At 39.5% G+C, this 27,981-nt stretch overlaps 2 protein-coding genes across 8 annotated transcripts; one reads left to right on the forward strand and one right to left on the reverse strand.

Moving 5' to 3' along the window:
- The first annotated feature begins 138 nt into the window (after positions 1–138).
- On the forward strand, positions 139–27,957 carry LOC144193436 (centrosomal protein of 290 kDa-like). 4 transcript variants are annotated; one of them, XM_077712334.1, is made up of 32 exons: positions 139–360; positions 632–709; positions 1,023–1,080; positions 1,150–1,196; positions 1,281–1,415; positions 1,594–1,647; positions 2,042–2,188; positions 2,275–2,457; positions 2,521–2,610; positions 2,747–2,869; positions 2,961–3,084; positions 3,617–3,774; positions 3,887–4,049; positions 4,129–4,229; positions 4,291–4,357; positions 4,664–4,773; positions 4,859–4,924; positions 5,005–5,080; positions 5,485–5,570; positions 5,645–5,719; positions 5,778–5,853; positions 5,956–6,065; positions 6,143–6,217; positions 6,288–6,363; positions 9,357–9,489; positions 9,568–9,660; positions 9,807–9,912; positions 10,199–10,333; positions 10,586–10,644; positions 10,837–10,922; positions 10,988–11,097; positions 27,064–27,957. In XM_077712334.1, the coding sequence occupies exons 1-31, from the start codon at positions 256–258 to the stop codon at positions 11,077–11,079; spliced, it is 3,087 nt and encodes a 1,028-aa protein (XP_077568460.1). In that variant the 5' UTR covers positions 139–255; the 3' UTR covers positions 11,080–11,097; positions 27,064–27,957. The 4 variants fall into 4 exon arrangements, with proteins under 4 accessions (XP_077568460.1, XP_077568461.1, XP_077568463.1 ...); XM_077712335.1 differs by lacking the exon at positions 5,645–5,719; XM_077712337.1 differs by lacking the exons at positions 139–360; positions 632–709 and having other exon boundaries at positions 1,257–1,415.
- LOC144193435 (centrosomal protein of 290 kDa-like) lies at positions 11,195–27,346 on the reverse strand. 4 transcript variants are annotated; one of them, XM_077712331.1, is made up of 51 exons: positions 27,196–27,346; positions 27,039–27,096; positions 26,912–26,958; positions 26,235–26,375; positions 25,809–25,862; positions 25,632–25,652; positions 24,951–25,097; positions 24,691–24,873; positions 24,521–24,610; positions 24,024–24,146; positions 23,807–23,930; positions 23,381–23,544; positions 22,818–22,980; positions 22,641–22,741; positions 22,504–22,570; positions 22,087–22,163; positions 21,918–21,993; positions 21,706–21,827; positions 21,411–21,563; positions 20,954–21,106; positions 20,752–20,867; positions 20,564–20,666; positions 20,161–20,391; positions 19,793–19,966; positions 19,385–19,687; positions 19,055–19,206; positions 18,846–18,957; positions 18,261–18,716; positions 17,695–17,859; positions 17,519–17,629; positions 17,265–17,399; positions 16,953–17,192; positions 16,791–16,898; positions 16,504–16,703; positions 16,040–16,253; positions 15,838–15,975; positions 15,559–15,771; positions 15,372–15,488; positions 15,117–15,259; positions 14,840–14,995; positions 14,541–14,655; positions 13,843–14,442; positions 13,526–13,654; positions 13,383–13,445; positions 13,147–13,305; positions 12,959–13,078; positions 12,635–12,804; positions 12,408–12,549; positions 12,048–12,094; positions 11,848–11,924; positions 11,195–11,770 (listed from the first exon to the last, which is right to left on the reverse strand). In XM_077712331.1, exons 1-51 carry the CDS (start codon positions 27,298–27,300, stop codon positions 11,541–11,543), a joined length of 7,608 nt encoding a protein of 2,535 aa, XP_077568457.1. In that variant the 5' UTR covers positions 27,301–27,346; the 3' UTR covers positions 11,195–11,540. The 4 variants fall into 4 exon arrangements, with proteins under 4 accessions (XP_077568457.1, XP_077568456.1, XP_077568458.1 ...); XM_077712330.1 differs by having other exon boundaries at positions 11,196–11,770; positions 12,402–12,549; XM_077712332.1 differs by lacking the exon at positions 25,632–25,652 and having other exon boundaries at positions 11,196–11,770; positions 12,402–12,549.
- Positions 27,958–27,981: the final 24 nt, after the last annotated feature.

The raw sequence follows: 27,981 nt of genomic DNA on the forward strand, positions 1-27,981 counted from the left end.
CCGTGAAGCGATTGCCATATATTTTAAGTGCATTCTATTGACTTTGTTGTTTTGTTTTGCTAAACAAAGACATTTAGATGCAAGGATTTTTACCTTACTGACTATCCTTTTATGATGTCGTAGTGACAAAGCCACAGAAACTAAAGCTCTAGCATCGTTTTGTCATGTCTCAGTCTTATTTGTTAAAATTAAAAGCCAACATTGGATGATTGTTTTTGTCTTCTTAATGTGCTTGTGGTCATTTTAGGGCTCGGGATGCCTGCTGCTGTTGAGTGGGACAATGTGAAGAAGCTTGACCCTCTCACCCTTCACGAAAGTTACAAGGATGAACTGGACAGTGTCATCAACCTACTCACATCGGTAAGCATGCATTGACTCGTGTTGGCAAATTTGCAAACTTGCACATGTTTGATATTATTTCAAGCTGGGCCGCTCGGGGGCCGTTTTTTTTTTTTTACCAGATAAGGTTACTTGCTTACATCAACATTATTTCAACTCACAATTTTTGACTTGGCTGATGCTATTCTAAAAGTCATTTGCATGTTTAAGTGAAATATTTATGTAGACTCATTGGAAATATTGACCATGACCTCCAGTTTTTCCTTATTTGGGCCTTTTTTTTGTGTTCCAGACAAACGTGTGGGAGGTGGAGCGACAAAGTCAAGAGGATGTCGAACATATTTTGCGAGTATTTCAGGCCTTGCTCAAGGTGCAATACCTCGTATGCTCACTTCTGTACTATGCAAACATGTTTACGTTTCATAAGAATACTGCAGTTCCTCCACTCTTGTAAACACAAGGTATTTTCTTCTCACTTCAATAAGCAGTAAAACGAAGGTGGGACAGAATAATGTCTAATAATAATAATAATTTAGATAATACAACTAAAATCTGTGTGAATAAATCTAAAGACAATATAAAAAATGAATTTTATGAATATGGATTTAGCATAAAAACTATGAGTGCAACTTTTTTTCTTTTATTTATTTCCTTATTAAAAATAAGTATTGTTTGTGTCACAGATGAAGCATCGAGAAGCGACTTTGGCTGAAGAGTTAGTAGAGGCACAAGAGAGAAATGGTTTGTTTGAATGTTTATTTATTTTATTTTTTATTTTAATACTACTTTCAAACCATCTTTGTCATTTAGAAAACGCACTTCTCGGCAAGGTGTCCAGACTTGAGGAAGAACTTTCAGTGAGTCTCATAAAAGGCAATCAGTTGTTATGAAAACCATGTGATCCTAAACTTTTTTAGCCCTCTATACTACACTACACTTAGTATACTGGCACAGGACCGGACAATCGCTTCCTGAGGAATGAGACTCGACAACTGAAGGGCCAGTTGGTGCGCAAGGAGGAGATGATCAACCAACTGAAGAAGGAAATATACAGAGAGAAGAAGACCACAGAGAAGGTTTTACACCTTTTATATATATACACAACCTAAAATAAAATGGTCAATGAATCAAAAAAGGTTACGTGGAGGATTGTTTTCAGATATTTCAAGGTACAACACAATTAGTTCCAGTATGCTGGTTGACAATTTATTCCAACATGAATCGTAATATATCTGTTTGTGTCTTCTTAACTAGTTGTTTTCACGAGCAGAAGTTGCTGAGGAAGACCTGAAGATATTAAAAAGAGAGGTAGCACATTGCTGACAAATCACTCAACCACATGATTGCTTTAAAAAAAATAACGAAGTAAAAATAGATTCATTGATGAGCAGGTCCATAGAAAACATTACTGAAAATGTAAAGTAATTCTACTGTTTTGATTCCATCTGACCATAAATCATCATTTTGTGACGTATAGAACCCATATAATGTGGAGCCCTTTCCTATCTAGTGAAAAAGTTTGTTTTTTTGTTAATGATTAGCTGTAAATGTGTTGAAATGAGGGTTACCTCTCCAAGAAAACAAAGCTATATTCAAGAGATCGTATTCCGTTTCTCCTCACATTTTGAATGAGCCTCAATTTGAAGTCCTCTAAAATGGTTGAGTCACATTATGTGGTTAAAGATAATGTGTCCTGCATCAGAACACACAGCTCCAGCAGGACATCGACTTCTATCAAGAAGAATTGGCACTTAAGGAGTCAGATGTGTCCAAAAATGAGAACGCTGAGACTCAGAGAAAGCTTATTTCGACAACCCGTCAGCTCACCCAATGCATGGACAACCTACTGGTACCCTACTTGCCTCCTTTGTGTAAACCTATCTATATTCCTCACATGACATGGTATTTCTGTTTTTTCTTTTTTGTTTTTTAAAGAAAGCGGAGGAGGAGATCTCCCTGCTGAAGGCGGACACCCTCCGCATGGAGAAATGTGTGATGGATTCAACCAAGGAGATGGAGAAGATGAGTAATGAGTATAATCAGATCAAGATGGCTGTCCATCAGTGTGACACTGAAACGGACAAGCTCAGAAAAGAGCGGGATCACGCTAAGCTGCAGGTGAACACCCTCCTTCGAATAGATCAGTTTTTTTTCCATCAAACTAACTCGCTTCATTTGCAGATTAAAGACCTAACGCAGAAGATAAATGATATGACGGAGGAGGACGGACCCATCATAGCAGCAGTGGATGCGCAAGTGGACAAATGGAAGGTTAACAGACAATTGAGCCTTCCATACTTTAATATTTTAGCTCTACTCATACATACACCAGCAAAGAAACATTTTGTCTTTACCTTTTAGCAGATTTTCTAGTATTGAAGGGGAATAACTTGAGTTTTATTCACAGAAAGTGCTCTCTGAAAAGGATGAAGAGATTTTAGTGTATCAGCAAATGATCCGTGAAATTCAGCAGAAGTTGCGAATGGCACAGATGGATACGGAGAGAAACAACATTCTTGCCTTGCAGCAGGTCTGCTGACCACATATTTGTACTTCTTTTGCCCCTCAACAAGGCACAGATATTAATGAAGAGCATTACTGGTTGATGAAATGCTCTGCAGGCTTTGGATGAGCGAGATGATCAGATCAAGTTCTTGAGAGAGCAAGTGGAGCAGTACACTATTGAAATGAAGAAACAGACTGTCCTTATGGAAGGTGTGAAGGTGCCCAAGAAGGAAAGTGGAAGTGAGTCACTCGCATTAGACCCTGATATGGTTCTTGAAGTGGGTAAAAAACATCATTTTTTATTTCTTGGATTCCAAACAACTGTCAGAGTAATGAGTGAAATTTGTCAAAAAGCTTCAATAATGCCTGGAGTAGTGGCAAAATTCTCCTGATATCTTTTAGCTCCAAAGTGGTCTTAATTCCATCTATGTTTTGCTTCCAACAGAATTATGGCATTTCCCATAATTTCTTTTTTTCCTCATCATTTTTATTTATTTTTTTTGCCTCTGGCTGACAATTCCTTGGATTGTTGGTGCCAAGAAGCAACATAATTGGCCCCAATCAAAATTACACAAGTTTCCCTTTATCTCTAGATGGCTCAATTCCCAATATTTAGGTTCTAATCCTTTTTTAATTCTTCTATTCTCCTAAATCTAAAAAAAATCTCTGTATTTCCATGTTGAGCAAAAGCAACTGAATGATACTACTTTTTAAGCTAAGAACACGAGACTCTAACAGAAAGTGGCATCTTTCTGAACACTCTAAACGCTAGTCCATCAACGAAAAATGAAGGAATTCCAGCTCAAGTGGAACTCCTCCGAGGTGAAAGCTGCAGAAGCTGAGGAGGCTTTGAAAGTCGCCCAAACACATGCAGAGGAAAAAGACCGGGAGATCATTGAGCTCTCCAAGCGCCTGACAGAATATGAGCGTGTAAGTATAAGGAACAACAACACACTTGGGTCTTCCTTGACTGCCATTGTGTGTTGCTGACTTTGACACCACTTCTTGGTGTCATGATTGACCATCTTTTCCTCTTTTATAGGGCATTCGGGGCCTGGAAGAAGCAGTTTGTGAAATTAGGGAGTGTAAAATTCAAATCCAAAGGAAAGATTTGGATTTGGAGGCAGCAACCAAAGAAATTAACCAAGCATACATAACAATCGAACAGATCGCAGAGGAAAATGAAGACTTCCGTGAAAGACTTGGTGATTTTTTTTTTAATTTTCCCATCACTATACAACCAAATTAAATGCTACTTTGACTCTTGTTTGTTTATTCTCTAAGGGTATGAACCAAGTCAGTTTGTGGACCTGAGTCCGTTCAGGCGAGCCAGAGGCCTTAAACAATGGCAGTACAGAGCGGAAAATAAAATCCTGAGTAAAGAGGTAAACACCATCCAAAATGATGTTTTTCTTTTCAATGGTAAATCCAAATGTTTTTGTTCAGATTGAACGTCTTGAAGAAGAACGACTGGAGATGAAGAAACAAGTCCGAAATTTGGCCAAGCAGACTGGTATCAATATTTTTGTCTGATACACTTAAACATACTACATTCTTCCTTTGAATAGACACTTCCTCTTTGTCTTAAAATGGTCTGATTACAATTATCTCACTGAGGAGGTTACAAAAAAAAACGTGGGAATTAAAGGTCCACTTAAAAATCAAAAATAAACTTTAATTAATGACATTAATTGAACAACTCCTGTGAGAATAACAGTATGGAAATTGAATACATGAGTAAAATTCAAGGCAATTTCCAGGAATAGTTAAAAAATAAACTAAGCCTTTCAGTCTTTACCCAATATTTTTTTTTCGGTAGTGCTTCCACCATCCATGTTGAAGGAGGACAATATTGCAAGGATTAAAGAACTCGAGCAAACTCTGACACAAAAGAGCAACGTTCCCGAAAATGAAGAGCCGCAGGTCAAGGTTGGCACTGTAAAATATGAAATATCTCCCAATTTTCCATGAAACAATTCAAAATTAATCCTTTAAACAACATCACCTCTTAAAGGCATGTCGCATGCAAACTGGTGACAACGCTAAGGCAGACAAGAGAATTCTCGTTGAAACATTTCAGGTAAAGGACATCTGTTTTGAAAAAAAACCCACACATTTTTCTAATATCTCATTAGAAGTGAAACCCAATTGTGTCATCAGGGTGAACCTGGTGAAGCTGTGGTGATGATACCAAAGACGGAGGCGGAACTCCGCAACTACCAGCTCCGGTCTAAGCGTAATTATTAATATTGTAGCCCCTTTTGGTGGTTAGCATGCCCACCTCACAGTTCTGAGGTTGAGGGTTCAATCCCAATTGGATTTATAGCTTCCTGTGTGGAGTTTACCTGCGTGGGGTTTTCTCCGGGTACTCCAGGTTTTTCCTCACATCCCAAAAACATGCATGGTATGATGGTTGAACACCTAGGTATGTGTGTGAGTGAATGGATTGTGTATTATTGTGCCCCATGATTGTCTGGTAACCAATTCGGGGTAAAAATAGCACTTCTACTTTGAGGTCACACAATAGACAGGAAAGTTTTGTCACTTTCTGTTTATTTATACCATGCTCCAATAAGTACCAATGTTTTAGTACTCTGCAATTCTTGTGTTCACTTTCAACTCACATTAGTGTTTCTATAGGGCCCGTTTTGCTGGAGGAAACAGTTTTAAAACAGCCGCCAACTTTTACCCAAAACAGCAACGAAAACGAAGCAGCAAAAGTCAAGGTTGGCACTTTAAAAAAGGATAAAAGCCTCTCACAATTTTGTATAAAACATTTCAAAATGAGTTCTCTAATCAGCTGTTAAAGGCACTTCGCATGCAAACTGGTGATACCGCTGAGGGTGAAAAGAAAATCGCATCTGAAACGTCTCCGGTAAGAGATATAATCGTGTATCTAGAAAAACAAATGTAATACCATCTTGTGTTGTAAGGGCGAAGTTGGGGAAGATGCTGTGATGAAGCCAAAAAGACAGGCAGAAGTCTTCAACTACCAGCTCCAGCCTAATCGTAATTCCATCTATTCAACTCCATTGTATTTTAACATTTGATTGATTTTAGTATGCTTAGAGCGATTTTTAAATAAATCTTAGTGCACTTGTGTTTCTGTAGGACTGCCACCATCATCTATCTCACAAGAGGAAAACGTCCCCTACGTAAAACAGCCACCGACTCTGACTCAAAAAAGCAGCACTCATGAAAACCAAGAGGCATATTACAAGGTTAGCTGTTAGCCAATATTAAAGCTTGAAATATTTGGAATTAAACAATTAAAAATAAATGCTGTAATCAACATCAGCTGTCAAAGACGCATCACATGCCATTACATGACATCTCTGATGAAGTCAGGAGCATTCCTGTTGTAACATGTCAGGTAAATAACACCTAACATTGAAAATCAACTTTAATATCAATTTTTTTTTAAATGAAACTTGTGTTGTCAGGGTGAATGTGGGAAAGAGGCGATGATGATGATGATGATGCAGAAGGAAGCAGAATCCCAGAAATTCCATCTTAAGCGTAATTACAACTATTTTACTTCATTTTGGGCTCTTTTTTTTAGTAAGTCTTTTATACCTCTGCCATGACTTAACATTTCATTTTGATTACAAATTGAAAATAAAATAGTATGTTTACATGTTTAATTTCACTTACGCTTTTTTAAAATAAGTTTTTCTCTTTAAAAAAAAAAAGTTCACATATGTGCTTTTACTTGTCACCTAGAAGTAGAGCAACTCATAAAAGAAAAGGAAGCTCTGGAGGCTGCACTCAAAGATGTTCTAGATGCCTTGAAAAATAACACCACAAACATTCCCAGTCTGCAAAAGCTGGCCAATGTAAGTAGGACTCGGTTGGTGTGGCCTTTATAATAAAATATGTTATTTTTTTAAATCATATGAATCCCTCTACCTTTTACCTACTCACTATTCTTTCCTAGCCCAACTTAAAGGTCTTCATCACTGATATAGTGTCGAGCCTTCAAGCTAACTACACTCAGGCCCTCCAGGAGAAAATGAAAATTGAGAAAGAGAGCAAGAGGTCGAGTCACAATCATGACCAGAGATTCCAGGAGATGAAGCAGACCTGCAGTTTTCTGGAGGAGGTACCCGAGTAAAAGGGAGATATAAAACATAAGATTTAACATATTTGGGTGGACAGTCACAAAAACAAAGAGATAATAGTTAGATATAAGCCATTCAAAGTTATTATTTCACAGCAATGCTTCAAATCATGAGGAGTCCTTTCCTTCCAATACAGAAACTCAAGGAAAAGTCCAGTAATGATACAGAAAACCAGGCTGCCCTGATGCTGGCTTATAAGAGCATAAAAGATTTACAATGTCGACTCAACAATAAAGAGGAAGTGATCAAAAAGTACCAGAACCAGCTGATTCAAGCAGGAAAGGTACAATTGACAGTGTTGGCACGGCTTCCTTGTGGCTTTTGTATTGGCCAACGATGACTTCAAAGAGGTACATATACCTTGTATACTGTGTCTCTAACTTTGCGGTTGTCAAAAGAATCAAGAAGATTTGATCAAGACACACGCAGAGGAGATGAAGATGCTGTATGATAAATTGGACGCCAACAACAACTTTGCCCTGGATCGCCTCAGACGCCAGACACTGGTACTACTACGTATACTAATAGTACTAATGTACAAAAAAGATGGTATTCCCTCAAATTTCACAGATAATATAAAGCAGACATGGCCGTGACAATTGAAAATAAGGCCTATGTTCTATAATTTAGGGTTTATAAATTAATAAATTGCTAAACCAGAGTACTTGTGTGGTAGTATAACTTCCTTTACCCAACCTTTCCTACTTAGGGTTGGAAAATTCAACTGAATGGCTTCCATTGACAGCACTAGATGTCCAATCCACTTTTCAGTTTAAATAGATTTCTAGATCTTCCTTCTTTAATTCAGTTCATATTATTTAAATGGAAGCCAATGAGTTAACAGCACTGATATATGATGATTTGAATAAAGCCATCAGAGATCTTTGTTTCAGTCTTATCCACAGGATGCCATGAAGAACCCCATCATGAGCACTTCGTCATCCAAAAATCTGGACCGTATGGCTGATTTGGAGCAATTGGTGATCGAGCAGGACATTTCTATCGCGTCTGTTAACAGGAAGCTTAAGATGGCTGCCACTGAATTGGAGTGTCAGAAGGCTGCCATGGAAACACAGATCAAGAAGCATACTGATGTGATATCCAGGTGATTTTAAAAAAAAAATATTTTTGTCAAAAGTAGCCCCAATCTGCTAACAGCGTGAATTCTCACCATAGACTGAAGAGATCTCATGCGGCAGAGATGCAAGATGCACATTTTGAGTCCAATGACAGGAGGAGCCAGATAATGGAACTAAGGAAAGGAATTGAATCCCTCCAGATTGAGCTGGGGAGGCAAAAGGACGCTAGCGTTGTGTCCCCCAGCAACACCTTGAAAAACATGGTGGAACGCCTAAGGGAAGAGCTGGTTCACAAAGAGAAGCAGATCAAGGTAGAGATATTGTTTTCAATGATTACTCCAGGTTAGAAATAGTGCTGGCACAATTATTTTCAACAAGGATTCCTTAATAGTTTGGCTTTTCCATAGCAGGCATTTAGGATCTTGTTGTCATATTGCATCTTTTCCTTAGGCTCTCAGCAAAGTTCTCCTTGGTATGCGAGCCCAGGTGACTTCCGCTGCAGAACAAGTTTTGGCTTCACAGACTGAAGAGAAACTCAGCATTCAGAAGCTGGTTGACAAGAACACTAAAGACCTTAAGGTGAGTGACAAATGTCACTGAATAGTCAAAATTGGAAACTTGTCTGTAATTATTCTCATGTATGCAGATTGTCATATTATTCGGGACATTCATTGGTTGTAATAGTCTTAGCGGACTCTGAATATGTTTATACTATTTTTTCTAAGGAAAGAAATACAGAGACAATCTTGTATGATCACTTGCATTAATTTTCCTCGTTAAGCAATTATCTCTCACTCAGATTCAGGTGCAGGAACTTAGTGACCAATTGGAGACAATAAATGTCTCGTCCAGAAAGACCGAAACCAGACTCAAAGTTCAGGTGGACATCCTCAACAAGAAGCTGCAAAGGAGCCTCAATATTCAGAAGGCACTTCGTACACAATTGGAGGAGAAAGAACAGTCCTTCCAAGAGCTGCGAAAGCAAATCAAGAGCCGCAGTGACACTGCTCAGGTTGTTAAAAAGGGGGATGTTTAAATTGGGTATAACCTGTCAGATGACACACATCATTTTGTGCAATTCAAATTCCAAAAGAAATCACTCTAATCATAATTAAGCCTATCGATGGGAAATGTGATTTATTCCAATAATGCATTATGACTCAATAATAAGAATAATAATACATTCCAGGTAGGTATTTACCAAATGATATGCCAAGTTTAAAGAAAACCTTTACACTGTTCTTCAGAGGGTAAGACACATCACAATTTCCCTTTATTGATTTAAATGCTCTCATTTGACAGAGTAAAGAGAAAGTGGAGCAGTGGGAGGAGGCAAAGAAGTGGCAATCTCGGTTGGACAAGGTGAAAAATGTTCTGAAAGACAAGGAACAGCAGAATGACTTTCTGTCAATGCAACTAACTTCTCTAAAAGACGTTAATGCCAAGTCAGTGTATTTTTTCTAGCAGCAAAGCATCTTCTTTAAGTCAATCACAATTGAACCCCATTGATTGTGTTGATGCAGGCTTGAACGAGAGAAAAACATGATGCAAAGGAAAATCAAAGCCAAAGGACTGACGAACGATCCGGTTGTTGAAGAGCCTCACTTGTCCGCCAAGTACGTCTCAGTCCCAGTAATATAACGTCCACCCACATCTACTGTTATTCACCTAAAACAACAACAATGTGTTGCTTAGTCTTTGGAAAACTTGTCTAACAAATGTTTGGTATTCCAAAATCTTGTTTTTTTCGGTAACCTTGCAGACTACCGCAATCTATGAAGGTCTGTGAGGCCAAAAACCAGTCACTGGAAGAGATACTGCAATTACTACAAAAGCAAATTTCCAACAAGTCTTTGGAAGCATCACTTGTGAGTTCAATTTTTTTTTATAATGGTTTAAATCACAGGTTTCAAAGCGATATCAGAAAGGACCAAGTAGGTGGACACTGAAGAAGACATCTTTTCCCAAAGTCTGTTCTTACAACTGCAATCAGTTGATAGCAGAAACCTCATTGGTCAAAACTGTCTGTGCTTGTCAGTTGGAAGAAAAAATTGTTGCCACTCAGCCCTTTTTGGAATCAGTTTTACACCCGTGGTTTACATTATATCAGAGTATAGTAAATGTATGGCTATTTAGATGTAGTTTCTTCTTCAGGTGCCAAAGAAAGATTCCGGAGTGCAGTTGCAAAGTGACAAGGACCTCGAGAAGGAAAATCTCAAATTGGCTTCAGAGAATCATAACCTGCGTCTCCAGCTCGCCGAGGTGAACCTAGACCTGCCGACTTTCAAGGTACACATTTCGGCTCACAAAAATAAACAATCAAAATAATAATGTTTAAATAGCTGTAGATTCCAATCATGATGCCCCTAAGATTTATTTGATTTTTTTGCATTACCCAAGTTACAAGGCAATGCTATCTGGCCAATTACAAAGCGACATAAGTCACTGCCATTGTTTCTGTGTTAGAGTTACATGAAAGACCTTTTTTGTTTTGCCTTTTTTTAAATGGCGCCTAATGTGAGTGATTTTTTTCATCTTCAGGTGGAAAAGATAAACATTCCTGAAAGTGTGGCAGCAGAAACAGATTTTGCCACACTCAGGTAAGCCCACTTAAAGAAAATACTACTTTTTGAAAAAAAAATCTACAATAAATTAGTCTTTGATGCTTGTTATGACACTCACTGATGAAAAAACGGTAGCTTATTGTATAACATCACAAAAAAAGGAAAGAAGCAAACAAAAATATCACTATGCTAAGCTTGCTCCTATAAATTCTCAATTCGTGCTACCAGTAACGTGACGAAAGACATCGCAGAGTGGGAACATAACACAGAGGAGACAGACGATCTACCAGTAAAGATACCTAAAAGTGACACAGGTGCATTCCAGCATGTGCTCTACTGTATTGACCATTTATTCTAAAGTCCAATTTGTTTCACTTAGATGATATTGTGCCAAAAAATCTGACTCCAGCATCAGAAGCAGAGAAAGACCTCAGTGACTCTGACATAGAAGAAGACATCACGTGTCTATGATCCATCTCAATTTTGGAGGTAATTTTATTTTTAAATATCAGTGTTAGTGGAGGGTATTCTATAATGATTATAAACTAGTAATGAACTGTAATATAAGAGCATACCAGAAGCAATGTTATAACTATTGCCATCTTTTTATTCAAAAGACAATTCGGAATGTTAGATAAACATGTCAGTGACTTTCCATAAATAACCAATGTAGTAATGTTTTATTCATAATCCAAATGTTCAATGACATTTATAAAAAACACTGTTAATCATTGAATAAATAATGTACATTTAAAGATAAGTAATATTCAACTAGCTTGGATTTTTTAAGACAGTTTGTCATGTTAAAAATAACGTTCAAGTGACAACAAAGTTCCAATGGCAGTGATGACTACAAAGGTACAGAAATATGTTTTAAAATGTAAAATAAGACACAAAGGTTTGAAATGAGAACGACTGAACCAAGTTTAATCTCAACTAACAGCAGCTCTTTGGCCGCCACGGTCACGCACTTTCTTGAGCTGCTCCTCCAGCTTGATGTTCTTTTTCACCTCCATGTTGTAGTTGTATTTCAAGTCCTCAATCTCGTCAAAAAATGCTGCATCCAATTTGCCCAGTTCATTCTTTAACTCTTGAACTTGGCCTTGCAATCCCCTTTTCTCACCCTCTACTGATTTCAGGAGATCTCTCAGCCTCTTGTAATCTTAACATCAAGTAGGAAAAAAAGGATTTAGTTCCCAAAGGGTAAAATGTCAAATTGAGTACAAATGAGAGTCTCACCTGTTTCTTGTTTACCACGTTGCTCGCTGTACACGTCAAGTCTTTGCTTTAACTTGGTGTTATCTCTCCTCAAGTCACTGAAGATAAATATTATTCGTCTTAATTTACACTAATATAGTAAAATTCCCAAATCGAGCTGCACATATGACGTTTAGTAAAAGGCAAGAAAAATACAAAGACTACAAAATAAAGCTGCATACCCCATTTCCTTTGAGACAGCTGCTTCTGCACACTTTGCTTGGTGAGCCTGTAGAAATGAAAGATAAAGATTACTTTGCAGTGAAGGAAGTAGCGAACTGAACAGTTTAGCCTGTGAACTGCCTATTTTGTTCCAACTTTGTTTTATGGGTTTAGGTAACCAATCAGAATACTCAATAGTTAAATGGAGACTAATTGATTCACCATCGGAATTTAATCTGGGAGATTATGACCTATTTTACAAATCAAACTGTAACTGGACTGCAGAGATCAAAAAGCAAAAAAAAAAAAAGCTTGTGTTTGAGTAAAATGTATTGTTTCCCAGCAGTTGGAAAAGCACAAAGTAAGTGTCAGACCTCGACCTGGTCTTCGAGTCGGTTTATCTGGATTTGGGCAGTCTCTAGGTTTTGGTTTGCCTCCTTCAACTTCTGTTTGAGTTCTGCCAGGCTAGAGTTTTTAGTCACAAGCTCCTTTTCCAGCTCCTTCATCTTGTTCTCAAACATTCTAAGGACACAGCAACAAAAAAATCAAAAGAGAAAAACCGCAATAATGGGAAGCAACTTTAGATGGTCAAAGCATGCCCTCTTACCGGGTTACAACAGATGCCTTGGTGGACTTTACATTAGTAACATCCACAGTGGGCCGTGACAGAGCATCGCGGAGTCTTTCCTTTGTTTCCTCCAGCTCGGCTTCCAACTTCTCACAGGACAGCTCCAAGCTTGTTTTAGACAGTTGCAACTTTTCTGCAGCCTCCGCTTCCTGACGACGACAATGTTTGACAACACTAAACTAAGTGGTCACATAACTGGAGTTTTTCCATTCTAAAGCTGAATATTAGTTTAAACATTTAGAACTGAAAATTGAAGTTATTGTTTGGTTATTATTATTTAATCAACTCCGTCTGTATCGTTACCCGTTTAATTTGCTTTCGTAGCCGTTCATTCTCCATCACGATCTTCGCCAGTCCTCTGCATTTAGATTCCAATTTACGGATCTCAGCAGCATGTTCACCCTTCACTTGGTCGTATTTGGCCTAGATGACAAAAGACCTGTGTTAGATCGTACTTTGGTAAAAAGGTACATATCAAGCAAACAACAAACCTGTAGGTCTTTGTATTCCTGCTCCAAAGCCTTATCCTGACTCTGAATTGTGGAGGTTTTCTTTAGTGTCTCATTCTCTTTTTTTACCCTCTCCACCACCTTCTTCATAGACTGGATGGTTGTTTCGAGTTCAGAAACCGTTTTACCGCTGCAGACAATCTGTCAAAAAGCCCATAACAAATGACTGTCTGATTTTATGAAAGGAAATGAGTTTATTCATTTCTAAAGAAACATACTTTGCTATTGGCCAGTTCCTTTTTCAGTACACTGATTATGTCTTCTTGTTCTGCAACTTTACTCTACAAAAAAAATATCAAAATATCAAAACACAACCCAAGATTCTACTAACTAGAAATATTTAAAGGACATATTTGTGTACCTTCAGTTTTGGCAAATCTATGTTGGCCTGTGCCAGTTGGAGACGGAACTCCAGATTCTCTGAAGCCAGTTTAAGATTTTCTTTTTTCGTGTCCAAGTCTCTTGACGACTTGCTATCTTGCTCTGATATCTAGAACAGGTAAAAAAAAAAAAGTAAACTTAGGTAAAAAGTGAAACATATAAAGCTCTGTGTGGAATCTGTACCTACAACACTACGGTGGAAAAGTAAGATACTGAAGGGGAACACTCTCGGGCTCTGCTATGTAGGGATGCTACAGAACTATTAGAGCACTAGAAGACTGAATTGGCCTGGAGTACCTTTAGATTCTTTTGCAATCTGCTTTTCAGTTTTTTCACACCATCCCCGATTTGTTTCCTGTCAGAATTGTCAAGGTTGTGGCTTGGTTTGGTCACATTTGGAATATCGTTCCTTGCCACTCCTGTAGCCACATCATCATCTTCTATAGGCTTTTCTGTACCTAATTCTACCTCATCCTTACTACTATTACTAGCCACTTCATCATCTTTACCTACGCCATCATTCCTTTCATCTTCTGCCAAGATGGATAAAGTACCTGATTTGCGTCGTTCTGATTCACGGAGTCCACTTTCCAAACCAGATGTGGTCTCTACAGATTGACTTTCTTTTCCTGTCCTATTATCTAGGTCTTCTTCCCCCATGTCTGTTGCCAGGTTTTCGGCCACTTCAAGGCTTGTATGCTTTTCGTCAGGGTTGCTATGAGATTCCAATTTTTCAGTAGTATTTTTGTAAACTTCCGGGTTCTCAGAAGTACCCAATGGTTCACCTTTATTGAACACTACACTTGCATCTGATGGCCCGTAATCCACATCAAAAGTCATGCCTTTAAAAGCCTTCAAGTTTCCCCCTTCTGTACGTAGTGGAGCGGACGGAGCAGACTGATGCCCGTCGAAAAAGAAAATAGAGAGTGAAAAACAACATGGATTTATCATGAATAGTAGAGAATGTAAGAAAATAATCCTGTGTGAATATTTACATGTGGTCTTGAGGGGCATATCTGATTCTCAATGGCTTCCAGTCTTTCCTCCAGTTGGCGGTTCCTCCGAGTCAGATCTTCCACAGCCTCATCATGACTTAAAGCCTGTTGCTGCCTAAAAAGTTCCCCAAATAAACAACAATTTGTAACAGACTTTCGGTGGTTTATCTAATCTTAAGGCAAAAATTGCGTTGACAAAATGCATGGAGCTGCACTGTTCTTCACAAAGAGTAGTTACATTGTTTCAAAGTCAAATTTACCACAGTCAACATCTGCCAAAATGCAGTACACATACTTACTTGATGGTGATCAAGTGAGTCTCCAGATCTGCATTCTTTTTGGTCAGCTCCTGGATCTCCTTTTCCATCTCATCGCGTCTTGCTCCTGCCACCTGGTCGGCCGTTACTCCTCGAGCCTTTGTCTTCCTCTGCAGAATGTTCCTCTCTCGCTCCAGTCTATATAAACCCCATTAATAAAAGTTAATCAATTGTCCTTCCACGGTCCTTTAAAGGCGAGAGTTGCACAACAGTTCCTAGGGAAGGCCATACCATTTCAAAAGGAAATTGAATTCAACACCTGGTATAGAGGTCTTTCATAGTGGTGAGCTGTTTAGACACAGTGTCGTTTTCCTGTTCCTTGTCCTTAAGAGCAGTCTTCACCTTCTCCAGTTTAGATTGCCACTTCTTACCTTCCTCCCACAGCAGGAGTTCCTCTTTGTTCTGTTAAATATAAGTCCTCATTACCGTAACAAATCAATTAAGATGAGCTTGGAACAAACAGAATTTGTAAATTACTGTGGATCTGTACAGTAAGGGTCAGAGTTTTACAAACCTTTCCCTGATTGACTCTTTTGAGTTCGGCACTCTTCTCCAGGTCTGACTCCAACTTCTTGATTTTTTTCTGCAGATTCTCAATGGTTTGCCCCTTTCCCTCTATCACAGGTTGACTCTAAATCAACAAATATTTTAGTTTAGAATAAGACTGCAGTGTTTTTATCATCCTTCATTTTTTTTCTTACCTGAATGCAGCTGCTCAGCCTCTTGACTTGTTTTTGCAACTCTTCTATTTCTTGTTCTCCCCCCTCCTTCTTGGCCTGAAGGCTCTTCAGATGGCTTTGGCTCTTATCTAACTCTTGTTTCAGACTGTCCAACTCTTTTCTGTGGATGTTTTCACCTTTCCTGGCTGACTCCTTTGCTGCTTGTAACTCATCATTAAGCTCTTGAACCTTAGCCTTCAGGGAGTGATACACACAGATCATGAATCATGGACAATGTTGTTTTTGATCCGTGAAGCCCACCTTTAGGTCTTTGGTGTGCTTGTCAACCAATTTTTGTATATTGAGCCTCTCTTCGGTCTGTGCGGCATTAGTCAAGACTTGTTGCTCAGCAGCAGATGTCATCTGGGTTCGCAGTTCTAAGAGAACTTTGCTAAGAGCCTGTAGAAATAAGAACCATGAGATCAACCAAGCCTATAGTTATAAAACAGACAGACATCAGTACCTTGATCTGTTTTTCTTTGTGGACAAGCTGAAGTCTAAGACGTTCCACCAAGTTTTTCATGGTGTTGCTGGGCGACAGAACATTGGCCTCCTTTTGGATCTCCAGCTCATTCTGTAGGTTGTCCACCTCCTTCTTCAGGTCCATTATCTCTCTTCTCTGGTCTTTATTCTCCATGGCCAGATCTTCGACCTCAACACTGTGAGACTCCTTCAGCCTGTGCCAAATGGACCAAATTAAAATGGTAGTTTAATATTATTTCTTTGACCATTACCACAGCTTTCTATAGATTGTATCATCCATTGTCCACAGGCTGTACTCCAATACATTTTAATTTAATGGTATGCTCTGTCGTGTTTTTAAGTTTTGTCTTGTCAACCGAGTCAGTTATAAATTGGAACTATTTTTAACTGATCCAAAAGTTGTACCTATTAGAAGTGAACCCAAAGTTCAGGAAATAACACAACCTGGAAATCTCATCAATGTGTTTCTTGTCCTGTGTTTCCATTGCCATCTTGAACTGCTCCAGCTCCATGGCGGCCATTTTCAGCTTCTTGGTGATGGATGTGAGGGACACATCTTGTTCAAAAACTGTCTGCTCCAACTCAGCCACGTGGTCCAGATGTTTGGAGCTTGGCACAATGATCCTGGGTTTCTTCATCATCTCCTGGCAGACATGACAGAGACAATTGAGCACTAATGACTAATAATTTCCCACTCGTGTTTTTAGGAACATGATATAAAATATGAGTACCGCTGCCTGCTGTTTGAGGCGGTCCAGTGTGGTGTCGTTGTTGGAGTCCAGCTTCTGATAGAGGGTCCTCAGCTCTTCGTCATGTCTCTTGATCATTTCTTCTTGATCCTAAATAGAATGGGTTAGTCAGAAGAACTAATCCTTAAGTTTGTATCACCGTACCTTTACAGCTTGCGTCAACTGGTTCTGGTATTTCTTGAGAACAATATCTTTCTTATCTAGCCGCTCTTGAAGGTCTTTGACAGTCTTGTGCACAAATTTGCGAGCTTCCGTGTCCACCATGGAACGCCCACCATCGGTGACAAGATTTGGGAGGCGGATTCGCAGCTCATTGATAACTTTGTCTCTGGAAACCACATTCTGTTCAGACTTTCGCAAAGCCGATTCTTTTTCTTTCAGTTTCTGTTTGACAGAATTGAAGGTGGTTATATGATGTCATTGTAGAGGAAGAAAATGGGAAATAAAAGAACATGCCTCATCCAAACGTTTGTAAGCTGCTTGCGACTCTGAGATGGCATCGGCTTGCACGGTGATTTTTCTCAAGGCAAGCTCGAGTTGTTGAGTGAGCGGTAGATTTGTATCTGGAACATAGCTGGGCGCATCTTCTGCCTAGTTTATTAATGGGTTATGGTTATTAGAAAACAAAAATTCAATCTTAATTGACCTTTTCTATTTTGATGATAGATATAAATGATGGTAAATAATAAATATATATTGTGTGAATAAACCTTTTCATCATCATCTCCCAGTAACTCCTTTGGGTGGCTTTCGCGCTGATCTAGTTGACCTTCCAACTCCAACTCACGCTGATCCCATGCAAGTTGCCGCTCTTCTTGAATCTTCACACACACACAAAATAATTTAATGCTAAAATGTCTACAAGTAAGGAACTTCATACACTCACTGTATTCAGCTGCACTATCTCCTCTTCGAGTGAATGGATATTTCTTTCCTGCTCCTCCAGCAAGTTCTTAAGGTAGCGGATTTCCTCCTTCTGAACAACTACCTCCCTCCTTTTCCTCAGTTCCTGCAAATGTGCTTCTTCCAACTTCTTGTGCCACTCGCGTACCTGGGGTGAATGGCAACAGGTTTAGTTGCATTATCAGCAGAATACATTGTAAATGGAATGAACTACTGACTATCTGCTGTACTGTTTATTTAAACAAAAAAAAAACATTATTAGGTAAGCCTCTTATCTGCTCCACAGTCAAATTGTCTTTTTTTGAACAGATACATTCTATTCAATGTCCCAATGCCCTGCCTTTCCCCAAACACATTACACACATACACATTTAGCCTGACTAAAGACAAGTATTACACAAAAAGGATTGATGGTGACAGTGTTGTGTCTTGGCAGTTGCCTTCAATGTGTTGGCCGAGCATATTGATTTAATTTGATTATTCCACATTGACACAGAGGAAGTATGCTTCCACACTGACACACATGGCAAGGCATAGAGGACAACCAACCTTCTGGGCCCCTTTGGCATCTTTCAGTGTAGCACAAAGCTCTTCCAGGCCTTGGAGCCTCAACTCCAGTTCCTCTGCTCGACATTCGGCACCCCTGCGTGCCTCTTCTGCTTTCCTTCTCTCTTGGCAAGCCTTTGCACGCTCCTCCTGGAGTCCCAGCAGGGTAGATGAGAATTTCTCCTGTTGCTTCAGTGGCAGCGCGCCGGCGAATTGCCGGCGTAGGGATTGCACCGTCTGCCGCAGACGCCTACACCGGTTGCCGGCCTCTTGGCGGGCCAGGTATAGCGCCTGCTCGCTGGCGTCAAGACGCTGCTCGGTGCGCCGCAAAAGCGCCTCCAGATGGCGAACGTGGGCAACGGAAGCAGCTAGTTTGGCCAAGGCGTCTGACTCGCTGAGTTGTAATGCCACTATGTGTTGGTGGAGCTTGGCCAGCATGGCTTTCTCATCCGATTGAGACTGAAAACAAAAGAAAGAGTGGACATGGTGATGTTTTTGACCTCATTTTAGTCGGCATCAGAAAGATGAATCATTGAATTTTTATCAAATAAGAACAGGTGCATTGGATTAGGTTAGATAGACACTTACTTGGTAGTCTAAGATTTGTCTTCTCAAAGATTCCACTTCTTTATCTTTAGAATGTTGTCGGGCCTGGAACACCGATGCCTGTTTCATGGCAATGTCAGAAACCTCCCGAAGCCTATGGTGGTTCACAGATAAAAATACATAAAAGCTTCCTTTAAAAATGACGTACAAATGAATACATGGTAGATAATTGTACTGCTTTTTAGTTATACTTTGAAAGCTCAGCTCGTAGTTGTGCTTCTACGGCTTCCAGCTCTGTGATCTTTGCCCGGTCGGCATCTCCGGCCGCTTTGGTTCCGCATTCGGCCAGCTCGTCCCTGAGTTCTCGCTCCACGTGTTGTGCCTCTACGTTCATTTTCGTCATCTGAGGAGGGAAATAAAAACAGTTGAGCATGACGCTATGATTCTATAGAAAGGCTGCTTCATGAATAAGAGACAAAAGAACTCCATCTTTAGTTTTTTAAACTCTCTAAATGAGGATGTCTTTCAATAATATATATAGAAGTCATAAATAAAAGAAATCCTTTAACTTCCTAACTTACCTCAGCAAACTTGGCCTCTAGCTCAGCATTTCGTTCCTCCACTTTGCTAAGGGAGCGTTTCAGCTGTTCGTACATGCTGCTGGCATGCTCCGCCCGTTGTCGTTCATTCAACTCCTTCATCTCCAGTGTGGCCATCTGCCTGGCAGCCGATGTCCCCTGGTCTGAACCCTTCTCTGTGTTGCCTTCGCTCCTTTCCGACTTAGCATTCTCCCATGCATGCTCCAACTTGTACAACTTCTCCTTTGTGATTTCCAATTCTTTGCTGATGGTGGACATTTGGCCTCTTAGAGATGTATTCTCACTCTATAGGGAGAAAAAATAGAATGGAGGGGTACCTCCAAAGTAAGAACCATTGTCCAAAAGGAAACAGTTATACTTTCTAAGTTTCATCATGTTGTGTTTACCCACCTCCAGATTTTCCAAATTAGTGGTTCTCTTGACCAGCATGCCATCTCTCTGCAATACATCCCTGTACTTGACGGTGAGTTCTGTGTACTGCCTGTTAGCCTTCTCTAGCTCAGATGCCGGCACACTTTCGTCCACAGCTTTCTGCAGGGCAGCCATCCTGTACGCTGCTGATTCCTTTTAATAGAAAAACCACAAAAAGGCTACTAAAAACGACAATGGGTTTATTCTTGAAATGGAAGATACACCTAAAACCTTTTAAAGAAGCAAGTTCTGTCAAATCAATTGAAAAATGTACCACCTCTGCCTCAATTTTTCTGCAAGAAAAACCATGCATTTGGACTATATGCTCAAAAATGAATTTTTTGTACCTTGCTTCTAAGAAGGGAACCGATCCTCTGTGTGACGGTAGTCTGCATTTGAACATCAGCATCCCTTAATCGGCCATTTTCCTTTTGCAAATGTCGTTCCTGCTCCAATAAGGTGGTGCAGCGTCGACTCAGCTTCTTCTCGTTCACTTTCGACAAGGTCAGCTGGCGAAGCACTTCGCTTAGATGCCGCCTGACTTCCTCTGGGTCCTTCTCAAGGGTATCCAGTAGCTCCTACAATCAGGGAGATGAAAGTCTTTTTTTAGCAGTATTACAGTCTTAAGAGTCTAACTTAGTCTAACCCGTCTGGCTAATGCAATGGAAAAAAAAGTGCATGAAAGACATTGGCGGGGGAAATGTCAGTCTTCAGTAAGGCAGAAGTTTTGCAGTCTCAATATTGCCTTACGTTGAACTGCTGGATTTTAACTGCATCCACCTGCCCTTGCTCTTCAAGTCTAGTTCTGTTGTATATCAGAGCATTCTTTTCCTTCTCCCATTGAGACTTTTCACTGAAAAAAAATGACATATGGAACATTGAGCCAATTGAAAACATTATTCACACAAATCCAATGAGGAAAGTTGAATCTCTTAAACCTGAGGTATTCCTCATAGAGAAGCCCTTGCTGGTGGTTGATAATTGCAAACTTCTCTTTGTATTTCTCCAATGTTTTAGTCAGCATATCCTTTGTATTCTCCTGGTTTTGAAGCTCCTGGTTGTCATCAAGAAGAGAGGACAAAATTTAGTACTCATACTTTTTATTTGTCCAACAATGGGACACAGGGAAATAATACAAACCTGCAGAAGACGGATGGCGTACTCATTTAAAGAGTTGATGACCTCCATACTGCTCGGCTCTAGACCTTGGGGGAGACTCAAGGGCTTGAAAAGGCCTCCACCTGTGTTGCCAGACTTCCTTATGTGTTCCAGTTCGCCCTCCAGGCGACTTATCTGACACCATAGAAAAAGAAAGCTCTCAGTTAAAACATTGCTAACATTGGCAACCAATCAGTTCATGTTGGTTTTAATGGAAACACTTGAAGATTCAAGATTTTCTTTTTTAACAGTATAGAATTTTGAAACGTTTCAGAATCATAGTTCTTATTCTCCCAACCAGTATTGAAAGCAAATATCACATACAGGTGCTAAATTGCCTAAGGAAAAGCTCTTTGTAAAACCCAAAACTGTTTGACCAACCAACTGGAAATTTGGTGGACATCTTTCTAAGAAAAATGCTGCCATTGCCCGGATGCACCTTCTCTTTAGAAGCAGCGAGTTGAGCAATGTTGCCAGTTGCTTCCTCACGGGTGGACTTCAGTTCACGCCGCAGCTCCTCATTCCTGCCCACAAGCTCATGGATTTGAGATTTAAGATCCACTGTCAGATGTTTGCCTCCTAAGTTCTCCTCCTATTCGAACGAAAGGACTCAATAAATTAAAAAAAAAGGATTCGGAAGTGTAGGAAGTTCCTTTTATGGCTGCCTTGGAGACACATGACAACAGACTAGAATAGATTCAAAGGATTAGAACCTTGACAGTCAGATCACTTACATCCACCAGACCGGTAATACTAGAATGAGCATTGGGTGGTAAGGTCCCATCGGTTTTCAAAGACTGGAGGACATTTTTTAGTTCAGCTTCTATATCTCCCTTTTCCTTGGAGAGCTGCTCCACTTTGAGGAAAGTCAGAAAATAATCAAATGTAAGCATTAAAATGGACTGACTGGACAAACTGATGGAATGAATGGTAATATTCTGTTTACGTTTGAGTTGAAACTCAGTTTTGCGTAGCTCCAGTTGTCTTTTCTGCATTTTTACTTCTTCTTCAAGGTGCTCATTCTGTAGACAAAATGTTTTGAAATGGTTGACCACTAGGACTTGAAAAGCCTTTTAATCCTGACCACGTACTAAAGTGGTCCCTCTGGAACTGACCTTGGCTCGTAGCTCATCATCCATGTGAATCTTGAGCAACTTTGCATCGTCCTCCACTAAAAGGGATGGAGGTAGCCCTAAAGACACAAAAGTACAACCGTGGATTGAATCCCTGGAAGTGGCCACAAAATGGCTTCTATTTACCATTCAAATACCGATTACTCAAATGTAGATGAACAGTTAAATAAAGTAAAAAGATTATATAATAACTACCAGGAAGTAAGACAGACAGCGCATAGTTCCCTGGAACACACAACTTTCTTGTCTAATCATCTTTTGTAATTCTTTTGCAACAAATGACAACATTTTTAGGCTAGTAAAGGGACTACCTAATATTTTTTAGCAAAAAATATGATCAATTTGGTTTTTAACCAGATAGAAATGGCTGGAATCTATTTTTCGAACTTGTATTGTCACCTCTCTCTTTGGCCATTAGTCTGATTTGCTTCTTCATTTCTATCCGTTCCTCTTCAAGACGTTCAATCTGAACGACAAGATGTCTTAAACCAATGGTAACAAATGGAAAAATAGTATAAATATTGGATTACTTATACCTCTTTAGTGAGTATTTGATTTTCAGCCTTATACTGCCGTTGTCTGAGGCTTCTGGCGTGCTTAAATTCGTCAAGGTCCACTTCATGCCTTGGTTCATAACCTTTGAAAAGAAATAAACAAGAGTCAGACAAGGTTATGTTTTTGTAATGTGATAAAAAAAAAAAAATAATAATCACCAAGTCTTTCTCGGAAATCCTCATTTTCCTCTGCGACCTGGTTGATTGTTATGTACGCTTGGTTAATCTCTTTTGTCACAGCGCCCAACTCCAAATCTTTCTTTTGGATTTGACTTTTACACTCCTTGATCTCATTGATGGCTTCTTCGAGGCCGTATATACCCTGGAATAGAGTGAGCATTCATCATGAGAGAGTCTTCACTTAACCCGTTTGTCTTAAGTTCTTTTCAAAGAAGTCCCAATTGATTGGACACACATTTACTCCAGTGGCATCACATGAATGACAAAGAGCCTTTCTAAAACAACAAATATCAGTGTCTGAATGACAAAACATTGCTAATTTACTCGTATTGGGTTTCCAGTCCTGTGATCAACACAAACAACCTCACTCTAAAACATACAAGGTCGTGCTTATTTTGTTGATCAAAAATGGAACATTCCAGAGGAAATCACTTGTTCACAGATGGCGCCAAAATGAATTGATATTATTGAAAATTAGTTGCAGTTCCATAACAAAGTATGCTTGTTAGTTCCTTTTAAACGAACGTGTATGGTCACCTTACCCGCTCATAATCTTTCAGGCGCTTGATGGCTTCAATGATCTCCTGGTCTTTTTCTTCCGCGTGAGTTTCGGCTCTTCTCAAAGCCTCCTCCGCGGCTGCTGCTCTCATTTCAGCAGCATGAATTTTGGATGTGAGCTCCTCCATCTTTCTCTGCTGGACCAGCACTTTAAAACAACCACAATTGTTCTGCTTGGACCACCAAATTCTTCAAATTGTTTTGCTCAGAAGACAAAAATAAATTGCCAAACCTCTAACACACATAAATGTACTGGAGTTCTGCCACTTAAAAGGCAAAACATCCTAATTGTTTTGTATTAACATCCTTAAATTACAAAATATGTTTTGTTTACACTCTAAATGTTTTGTCAAACTTCAAAATAGCTTTTTTTGGAATCACAAGTGTTTTTGTTGTGTCAGGCTACTCACTTCCGCTTTCCTTTTTGGGCACCTTCAAACCCTCCATAAGCAGTGTTTGTTTCTCCATTTCACCTGTAAACTGCTCAATTTGCTCTCTCAGCGTCTTGATCTGTTCATCTCGGTCTTCCACAGACTGCAAAGCATTCGATCACCAAACAATTGTCTTTGTTAGAATCAGAGAGAGGATTAGGAGAGGGGGTATGTATGCATGTAGTGCAGAAAAGACCTGTTGCAATGTCACAACATTGCTTCTGTCCTGGTCCAATTGAGCCGTGCGCAATTTGTGCTGGAGGTCACGTATCATCTGCTGGTACACCAAGATCTCCTCATCCTTTCCAGAGAGCACTTGCTGTGAAAAAATGAGGCAAAGATTCTTAATGTAGGGGGGAACACATTTGCTTAACATTGGGAATTGAGGTACTTGAAATTAGGCAAGCTAATAAACAACTTGGATGGCGTAACCAGTATAGAAATTTGGGCAAAAAATGAGGGTTAAAAAGACCAATGCTGGTGGCCTAGTGAACAAGTGATTAGCGTGTTGGCTTCTCAGGTTGTGGGTTCGATTATTATTTGCCATACTGCAAGTGTGTTAAGTGGGGAAATCCAGTTATTTGTGTGTTTGTTGTTGCTGAACACTATTTGGAATGCACATGCAAGTGATGGCAAATACTTTTGACTTTGATTAATTCACCGTTTCAAGTTGCTGAGAAGGTATCAACTCACCTTCCATTGGTCCACTTTGGCGTTGACTGCTGCCATAATGGGGTCATTTTCTTCCGTCGTGTCGTAAATTTTCTGTGTCAACTCTCTGACCTGCACATAAAGTGGAAGACAGTAACATTTCAACGTGCCTAAAGATGTTTATTTTAATTTATTTTTTATTTTATAACTACCTGAAGCTCGGCACGGTCCCTCTCTTTCCGCAGCTGGTCCGTTAGAGAGTCGCATTGATGGACGGCTATCTTGATCTTATTGTACTCATCGCTCATCTTCTCCATCTCCTTGGCGGACTCCATCACACATTTTTGCATGTGGAGGTTGTCTGCCTTTAGTCGTGCCATCTCATCTTCTGCTTGCTAAGATGATAACATATCAGTACAATTTTGATCACTCGATGATGAAAATGGCAGTTTGGATGCTGCAAATTGGATACCTGCAGTTCATCCAGGCATTGGGATAGTTGTCGGTTAGCTGAGTTGAGCTTTCTCTGAGTCTCAGCATTTTCCTCTTTGGATGCTTCTGACTCCTTACGTTCCAACTCTCCTTGATAAAAGTCTGCATCCTGTTGGAGCTGGGTGTTCTGGCCCCAGGACAAATGTATTTTTTTTTTACATATTTCTCCTTCTACAAGACTTACAATTCTAGCTCTATAAACCTAGCAATAAAAATGACCCCAAAAATGAATCAATTGTTTTATGCATAATAAATTCCAGGCACACAGAAATCTGGAAGGTTTGTTTGTCCTTGACCGATCCTTGGAAATCAATCTTTAAATAACGTTTGGAGCCAAAACGTCAAACTTGTTTGTTCCTTCAAGGCATGGCATGAGAGACGTTTTTGTTTCTTTCAAAACATTTCAAGTTTTCCAACTTAAACCCGGCTGACAAGTAAGTCTTTGAAAGATAGTTTTTTTTCCTAAATGCAACTAGCTTTTGAACATTTAAGCCCCATCATAGGCACTTTCTTCTTCTTTTTTGATGGATTCCTCAATGCAAAATGGCCTTGACTTGAGAAAGTCAATGTTTACGAATGCTGACTACGATTGTCATTTTTTTTTAACGTGGGAAACTTGAGCCCTTTAATCAAAGTTTATTGCATAATCTACAAGTCTTACCTTCTTTTTGAACTTTTTTATCTTTGGCAAAGCAGATCAAAGAGAGCAATGGAAAAGATGTCAGGAAAAAAAGCAGATGGCAAATGAAATTTGATGAATGATGTATTAAGACAGAAAAGGTGAAAAGCTAAGAGGGGAAAAAAGACAAAGTTTTGGGAGTGCATGGCAGCCACGTACTTCTTTCCGCAACGTCTTCACCTCGTCTTCAGCTGCCTCTGCCCGCTTGACTAACTACAGAAGGAAACAGAAATCCCAAACAAAATCATCTTTAACAGTAATAATACTGGTTTATGACTTTTAATTAATCCAAATGTTTTTCTTCATTCTATCAGGACAAACTCTTGAGTCAAAAAAGTGAGCTTCAGGATGACCCAATGAATAACAGTTTTATTGCTAGTAAACTTTATTATAAGCTTTATGTTTCTTGAGTTCACTTCCTACAGTTGAACTGGTTCATTGAGATATAAGCAAAACAACAAATGACCAACTGTTATTGTTTTTCTATCTATTAGATGAAATAGCAACTGCAAAATATTTTTTCAGAGCCACTTTTAAACACAGTTTGGAATCCTAGCCCTAACTAGTCTACTAGGATGGCCCTACCTCTTCAATAGTCTTCTTGCTTCCTCCCATCTCTCTTCTCAAGTGTGTCACCTCCTTTTCTTTCTGTTCCAGTTGAGTCTCTAGCTCACTGATTTCATTCCTCAGGAAGCGGTTGTCTGTACCACCGCCACTCTTGGCGAACTGCGACCAGACACAAAAAATGGAAATACAATTGCATTAATAATAGTGCTGATGTACACTTTTAAAGACATGGATCTCTCAAATTACATCTTCTTTGCAATGTGAACAGTATCTCTAGTTCTGTTGCGTGTAAAAACAATGAAATGTAGAGCCTCACAGTACAAATGGGCTTTACTGTCTCTATGCTCAGAATTAAGTTTAATCCTCTTAGGTGTTCAACCAATCACAATGCAGCCATTTATACATGCATCGTTGGGCTAGTTAAGAGGCATTTTTTGACTTATTAGAAGTGTACACATAAAAGTATAAAAGTTAATAACATAGTATTTAATGCCCCGTAACCATAAATACCACAAAAGGCAATATTAAAACGTATATTGATAGTACGAAAAGTGTCAATCTAGACTGAATATGACTTATGAAGTAATTTATGTGGAATTTCTGCAACTCTTTTTCAAAAGTTTTCTTCCGAGGTGATATTGACTAAAGGACGTTCGACGGTCTTCTGCATTTAGCCCAATAAAAAAAAGCCTTACCTTGAGGTCATCCTCCAGTCTCATCACCTTGGCTTGAAGTTTATTTTCTAGACAGCAAAAAATCTATTACCAAAAAAAACAAAACATAGGAAATGTCTTCCCCTGTGAGAGTGATATATGCACTAACCATTTTTCTCTTGCTCTTCCACCAGCTGCATGGCGAGGGATGATTCCTGATGTTTCGTCTGCGCCATTGTTAAGACAACATGGTGTTTAAACTGAGGCACTATTGCTGCTGCTTATTTCCCAAAATAGTTTATTAGACATTGCAAATGAGAGCAGACCTTGAGCAGGGACTGAAACACTCGAAGTAGATGGACAACATCTTCCTGAGCTTGATTCTCCAACTTCCACTCTTCTGTCTGTGACACAATCCAGACACAGTACATTAGTATACAAATAAGTAGAACCCTTTCAGGCAAATAATGTGCATGGAAAAAGAGCTATGCAAAGGCCCCTTAACTGCATCTTTACATTTACCGGTATACACAAACTAACTGTTTTGACATTTATTTGATCAATATATTTTCAGACATCCGTCAACTAGTTAGGGGTGGCCTGGCGGCCAAGTGGTTCGCGCGTCTGCCTCACAGTTCTGGGGTTGTAGGTTCAATCCCAGGTTAGTCCTGATGCTGTGGAGTTTGCATGTTTTCCAGGGTGGGGTTTTTTCTGAGTATTTAGGTTTATTCCCACATCACAAAAACATGCTTGGTAGGCTTGTTGAATACTTTAAATTTCCCCCAGGTATGAGTATGAGCGTTGAATAGTTGTCCGACAACTTGTTCACTGCTATAGGCTGGCCACTGATTTAAGCTGTCCCTGGCATGGTGGCCATAGTTAGCTGAGATAGGCTCCAGCACCCCCCATGATCCTTGTCAGAATAAGCGGTTCAGAAAATAAAGGGATTAATGAATATCAGTTTGTTTTGTTTGTCTCGCAGCAGGAAAGTATTGAGTGGACAAAAAAAAAAAACGTGAGAATGAAATCTGTTGAGGTTTTCAATGAATCTGGCTTTAAAATTGCCAAACAATAAAATTTTCCCTGAAGTGGTTGTATGAGAATAGTTTCAA

Source organism: Stigmatopora nigra, chromosome 2, assembly GCF_051989575.1.
Source record: "Stigmatopora nigra isolate UIUO_SnigA chromosome 2, RoL_Snig_1.1, whole genome shotgun sequence".
Lineage (NCBI taxonomy): Eukaryota > Metazoa > Chordata > Actinopteri > Syngnathiformes > Syngnathidae > Stigmatopora > Stigmatopora nigra.